This window comes from Frankliniella occidentalis, unplaced genomic scaffold, assembly GCF_000697945.3.
Source record: "Frankliniella occidentalis isolate FOCC.00 unplaced genomic scaffold, Focc_3.1 Scaffold401, whole genome shotgun sequence".
Lineage (NCBI taxonomy): Eukaryota > Metazoa > Arthropoda > Insecta > Thysanoptera > Thripidae > Frankliniella > Frankliniella occidentalis.
In genome coordinates this window covers 148100-154321 of record NW_026267523.1, presented here as the reverse complement: position 1 = coordinate 154321, position 6222 = coordinate 148100, and the positions used below count along the sequence as shown (strand labels likewise).

Here is a 6222-nt window from a genome sequence, read left to right as displayed (position 1 = left end):
GCGACGGCTTGGATAAAACTTGAGAAAGACTCGGTGGGATTGTAAAATATGGACGACGTAAATCTCAAACCGCCTACCTATTACCATTAAGACAATTGCATACTTGGAGACAAGGTACTAGGAGGGGGCGGGGGACGTGCAAATTTGAATTAGCGAGGGAAATGGCGCTATTGTCGTCTGCTACGCATAACCTAGAAAACTTGAGGAGACCTAACACTTGAGTTTGTTTCATAAGCGCCAGGGTACTTGACAAACACTAATGACTGTACGACATGCAAAAACATATATTGTCCTACAGTTTATATGTCGTGAGAGGGGGAAATTTCAAAATTATTCAAGAAAACTTGAAGTTTACACAAGATAAAGTAGTCAGCAAATTCGCCAATTTCGAGTGGAATTAGGGTGAAACAACGATTGGAGAGTTAACAAAAATGCAGTTGTGTCCAGTTTAAAATATGTTCACACTCTGATTAATAATTTTGAGGCGGAAATAAATTTAACTGAAATGATGGAGACGAGCGAACTTAACTTGAACAATTTCACCCTTTCATGACATGTTACGTAACGTGGAAAAAAATTACTGCACGCACGTACAGACTAGAATATCACCGAAAGGCAATGAACATTGGAAAATAAATTTTCCACAGACAAGGAACTCAAAAATCAGCTGATTGTTATGAGAAACTAACCTGACAACTTTTCAGAGCACTCCTGGTAAGAGGTTGATCCACAAATTGTTTGAGCCTAACACTCGATGCTTTTCTCCGCACTTGAGCATTTTGGCCGATCTGACACAATTTTTCCACCCGAGCACACAACCGCACGGAACCTAAGCACGCCATAGTCCAAACTGATATGCTGAACTGCACTCCGGGGCGCGCATTGCACGTCTGCTGCTACGAGTCCGGCATTTACTGGAGAGAAAATCACCGCCCTCCACGACTCACAAAGGAACGTTGTCTGTGTCGTCTGCTTGGAAAACAAACAGGGCTTTCCCGTCTAGATAGTACGATGCCAAAAGACTCTATAATTTCAACAGAAACGCAGTATTTTATTTTTGGTAAAAATAGCATCAGCACGTAGAAAAGAAAAGGAGGTGATATTTGGATATGGAAAGGTTATTTACTTTCTACCATATCTGTCATTAATACAGACAGTCACAGGTTCTACGTGTACTTTTCCGCTACATTGTTGCTTGCAGGTTGAGTAGCCTGGATAGCATTTAACACGGAAGAAACTTGAAAGAAGAAGAAAGAAACATGTCTGCTTCCAACATGTTACGCCGTATTTCATCCGCTGTAACTAAATTCGAAAATTCTATTGAAAGTTTGCTACAACAGTTCCTACCACCAGGTACTTTTTTGATATTGCCATCTCTATTTCATTTGAGTTCGTGAAGTAGATCTTACAATTTATGTCAAAACACTATTATGTGAGGTTATAGAACCCTCACAGTATTCACAACTTTGATTGCTCTCTTTTTATGTTGTCGTATCATGTGAACTATAATAACCAATTTTTTTACATTTAATTTAGGACCTGGGTTCGCCTTAGCTGGGGTGGAACAACCCTTCACTAAACTACCCGGAATATGTTTCCCAAGTGCGAAAAAAATTTGGGAAGATGCTATCCTTGCTGCAGTACCAAGAAACAGAAGATCCATTGAAAGACGGCTAACAAGACGTTTTGGAAATCCTGATTATCATTATAAAATGATATTTATGAAAAAGAATTTGCAGTCCTGTGCCACATGTGGCAATTTCCATGAACCTGGTCTACTGTGTCGTAAGTTTTCAGACCCAAAACTCCTAGTCACGCTTTTCTAATCTCTTGAAATGGTTGCACTATCAATCATAATTCTTTTGCAGCTCACTGTTACAGCAAGGTTATTCAAGAAACAAAAGAAATCAGTGATAAAATTCAAGAAACTTTGAAATTAGAACCTATTGAAAAAGATGTGATAGTTCTGTATGAAAATGACAAAGTATCTCCAGAATTCTTTGAGGTAAGTCATAATCTTGTAGACCTTGTTCAGGCATGAAACGTTTCTTGAAAGGAGGTTCTTACTTTTTGCTCCTGTGCATTCTAGGGAAAGAGAATTGTTGAGATGGAGAAGCCAAGGCCTCAGTGGTTCTCCAGCAATCTTATGCAGCCCAGCACCCAGGAACCTGATGAGGATGCCAAAGAGGTGAAGCCAAAAGACTTGGCTTAAATATACCTTTATCACCTTTAGAGCTTACAGACTGGTAGTGTATTATGATTATCCCACTGTTATGGTTTAGAATATGAAGTAATTATCACTGTCTTCATATTGGCAAGGAATGTCAATAAATTACTTTCTGCGCCTAATTCAATGTTTTACATTTTATAGAAAAAAATCCTGAATTAATTTTGGTTTCTACATCAAGTAATTTCTGGATATAAAGAATATACAGGATACACAACAAACATCTAATAGTACAGTTGATGAAGTCTAATTAATTCTATTAGAATGAGCAGAGACAAAAGAGATCATTTTGAATAGCAAAATAAATTATTCAGTTTTTCAAATATTCAACGTCAGAACTCCTAAGAGGATAAGAAAACAGTAATGTCAGGGATGGTAACTATCATACCACTTAATAAATTATATTCCACACAACAAAATTAACATATCATACATTTGATAATAAACAATGGATTAATGAAATGTAATCACAGTTGCTGTCTAAATTCTAGAGGAGAGATGCATTCATAAACAAATTTATGAGGCCAACAAAAAGCACCCTGTGCACCAGTTAAACACTTTTCCAAAAGGGAAAAAAAAAATGTGAACATGTGGTGCTGTAAAATATGATAAATTTTTCTAACATCTCAAAGATATAGAGAAGAAAAACAAAGTAAAGATACTCTGGCAATAGGTAATTAATTTTTAAATAACTCAGTTATTAGAGGAAGTAGTATTGAAGGTATCGAGACAGTAAATATTAAAAACTGTTTCGTTCCCCAAATACAATTACCGGTATGATAAGATTTCAGTGGTTAAAGTTATAAAAAGTTCACTCTATACTCAGAATAACATTACAAGAGTAGAAAGCCATGTTTCTCTTCTTCCTCAAAGTGGTTAACAACATGGCGGTGAAATTCCCCAAATGTAACAGAACTTGGATAAAATCTTCCACATATTGGACAGACCCTAGCATTTTGAGCAGGGTGGGAATGGTCAATTTTATTTGAGTCCTCAGGGATCCTCTGTAATTGTTCTTTGATTTCTTCATCAGCAGAGTCTCCTAGTGATTCTGGCTCAGCAATGTTTGCACTTTCAAACCGAGTTGTAGTGGCGGTGCTCATCTTTGTAGCCTCTTCTGAAGCTTTTGTTTGAGCGGTTTGGGCTCGCTCAACACAAGCTTGGCATTTTACACCACCTTAGATGGAAAAAAGATTATAAGTAAATAAAATACTTAATTTTTGACTGAAAGGAATTACACTTACCATCTCTTAACTTCAAGAGATTTGTAACAGCATCTTTCATGGCTTCTTGCTGCTCAATAAGGTCTTGCTGCATTGAAAGCAAAGACATTTGAAGTTGCTGAACTTGCGGAAGCAATAATGGATCTATAAGTTCACCATCTGCACCAGCTGAACCATTACTGCTTGCTATGGAAAAGCCAAGATGGTCTGCACTGAATGAAGGAGACAGTCCGCCTTCACGTAGCTCAGTCATCTAGATGTAAAGGGAGGAGGTGATGAAGTTTTGTGCTGTTTCTTAAAGAAAATACTACTATAAATTTGAAATGTGAATTAGTGGCAAAAAATACCTGAGCACATTGGTCTTCCAATTCACTCTTTTCTTGAAGAAAGCTATTTATTAGCTTCAGAGATATTTCCTCCAAACTGTCAGTTTTAGGATCTGGAAAAAAAATTCAGAGTTTTAAAGGGAGTGTTTAAGGACATGAAAACACATTTCAAACAATTGAATGATAGTACTAACCGAGATCTGAAGAGGTGCTTTCCTTGTTCCTAGGTAGTGGAGTGGGTGCTACACCACTTCTGGATATCTCTCGAGCTGCTGCATTGCTTACAGGATTCGGAGTCACATTAGTTGATGTTGAGTGGCGGTGCAATGTGTCAGATATTTTTGTAAGCTGACTTCCAAGGGACTGGTTTAATTTTGCTGACTGAGACAACCTGGTCCATAGCTGCTTATTCTCACTAGTCACCATTAAAACATGATGTGTCAACTGCTGCTTCTGTCGTTCCAGCTCGGCTATTTTACGTTGTATATTGTCACCCTCTCCATACCCTCTTGAACTGTCAACTAAATCATCATTTCTCTTCTGTAGTCGTAGCTTGGAGTTCTCATCTTCAACTTTAGCCAGACGTTGTTGTAATCTTTGACAACGCTCCTTCATTGTTTGAAATGCAACTTCTAGGGCATAGCGAGAACCAACTATGTCCTGGTTGCTTTGGGCCAGCATGTTTCGTGATTCAGAGTCAGCCATGATTATTGAAATTGTTCACATCAGCAACAACCTCATCCTGCACAGTACAATTATTGCAATTTAGACTTTCATTTGTGACACATAAATGATGTCACTGTTGATAATGATAGGAGGAAGTAACCCACTGGTCCAATAATGTCGGCCAAGGTGCTGTGGACAGTACCTTCTATATTTGAGGGCGCCTTCTTATCAGTAGCCTGTGATGCAGCCGTAACATACCCTGTTTGCCATAAAAGATAACACTGAGCCAGACTGGACGGAAAACTTTAATATCTCAACACGACATGATAATCAACAACAACAGTGAAAAGTAACAACAACAACAAGCTTCACGATCGATACTCGAACTCGAAAGGAAAAACAGCTGATCCTGTCGAGAGATCGATAGGCAGCCTTCCTAGTTCGTACTACTTGCGAGAGATGGCGCCACAGTCAACTCCAGCGGCGAAAGGTGTTAAAGGTCTGGTTTTCTTCAAACCGTCCTTGAAAAGAGCCAGTCGAATGGTCGCTTCACCTAGTACGAAGTTAAAGTAAAGCAGCTTTTGCGAGAGAGGAATAGTAAACGTCTCTCTGGGAAGAGTAGATGAATGAGAAACATTCGCCGTGCGGTCCGGGTGAAGGGGAGAGGGAGGAGAGGGAAGGTGGGGCGCAGGAAACAGCCTGTTGCCTGCAGACTGCGCTGCCTGCCGCTGGCGCTGCGGCTGACAGCCGTCCCGTCCAGTGCTGCGCTCGCTGAACAGCGTTCAGTTTCAGTCCCGGCCCAAAGCTGCCGCCGAGTGGGTGCGCCGCGTCCGTCTGTCCGTCCGCCTGCCGTCGGGCCAAGCCTCAGTGTAGACGTCACACAGTCTGCTTTGTTTTGGTTGGCGTTTCCAGTCCGAACTGTCAAAAGAGACTTCTAGGGGCGCGTGGGCGGGTCCTTGTGTGTGTTGTGTGTGGTTTCGGGAGTGGTGTGCTGGTTTCAGCGGCCTCTGATTGGATTACCTGCTTAAAAGCATCTTCTGCATGAAAGGTGAGTCCTCTTGTGTACTACTGCCTGCTCAGAGCATCTTGATGTTCAGTTGTAGGGGTGTTATGTTTTGCAGAAGTAGTTGTGTGGTCAATTTTAAATGTATTAATCTCATGTTAATCTTTTGGTTGAACTTTTGGTTTTCTTTATGATTGGTTATGTATTTTGCAGTGCAAAATCTTTCGCACACTGGCAATATAGGTGTTTGCTTTATCATCCATATCGCATGCTCGTCGTAAGGTTTGAGAATTTATCAAAGAAACCGTAGTTGAACTGCAAGAGATTGGTAATATTTGCCCTCAGATTGTTTATGGTCAGGGTATTCAGGTTGCAATTTCGAAGCGAATTTAAACCTGCCTAAATTTTACTCTTGGCGTGTTTAAATGATCTACTCATTGTCACCGTTAGTAATTAGATTTCTGCTAACTTTTATGTTGATAATTGTGTAAAGGTCTAAGCTTGCTTAATAATCCAAAACAGTTTGGTTCTTAAATCACTCCATTGTAGATACTAGATACATTATCTGTAATAAAACACTCCTCTCCATACTGCCCCTTTGGATCCCTAAGTACCCCCTTGCTCTCCCTTCCCTTTCCTCCTCTGCGCTGCACCCAACAAACTGCAGGCCCTGCAGGCTGGCCACAGGCTGGATTCAGGCCATGATCGCCATGATCACATTTGTTCCGCACGCGGCGTTGGTCCTGTTGCACCACGCGTAATGGCTTGGTCCCCCCC

At 40.4% G+C, this 6222-nt stretch overlaps 3 protein-coding genes across 6 annotated transcripts in view; 2 read left to right on the top strand and 1 right to left on the bottom strand.

Moving 5' to 3' along the window:
• Positions 1–1187: 1187 nt before the first annotated feature.
• LOC113217747 (39S ribosomal protein L32, mitochondrial) lies at positions 1188–2349 on the top strand. The gene is made up of 4 exons (XM_026437792.2): positions 1188–1353; positions 1537–1785; positions 1869–2005; positions 2090–2349. The coding sequence occupies exons 1-4, from the start codon at positions 1260–1262 to the stop codon at positions 2210–2212; spliced, it is 603 nt and encodes a 200-aa protein (XP_026293577.1). The 5' UTR covers positions 1188–1259; the 3' UTR covers positions 2213–2349.
• Positions 2350–4813, bottom strand: LOC113217737 (protein spindle-F). 2 transcript variants are annotated; one of them, XM_026437778.2, is made up of 5 exons: positions 4607–4813; positions 3971–4518; positions 3798–3889; positions 3472–3703; positions 2350–3404 (listed from the first exon to the last, which is right to left on the bottom strand). In XM_026437778.2, exons 2-5 carry the CDS (start codon positions 4479–4481, stop codon positions 3061–3063), a joined length of 1179 nt encoding a protein of 392 aa, XP_026293563.1. In that variant the 5' UTR covers positions 4482–4518; positions 4607–4813; the 3' UTR covers positions 2350–3060. The 2 variants fall into 2 exon arrangements, with proteins under 2 accessions (XP_026293563.1, XP_026293556.1); XM_026437771.2 differs by having other exon boundaries at positions 4645–4812.
• Positions 4814–5205: 392 nt separating this feature from the next.
• Positions 5206–6222, top strand: part of LOC113217015 (protein draper) — a 27675-nt gene continuing 26658 nt past the window's right edge. The window contains exon 1 of one of the 3 annotated variants that reach the window (XM_026437062.2): positions 5206–5490. The gene's annotated coding sequence lies outside the window, so the exon portion shown is untranslated. The remainder of the gene's footprint in view (positions 5491–6222) is intronic. The other 2 variants (XM_026437006.2, XM_026436889.2) reach the window with 2 other exon arrangements.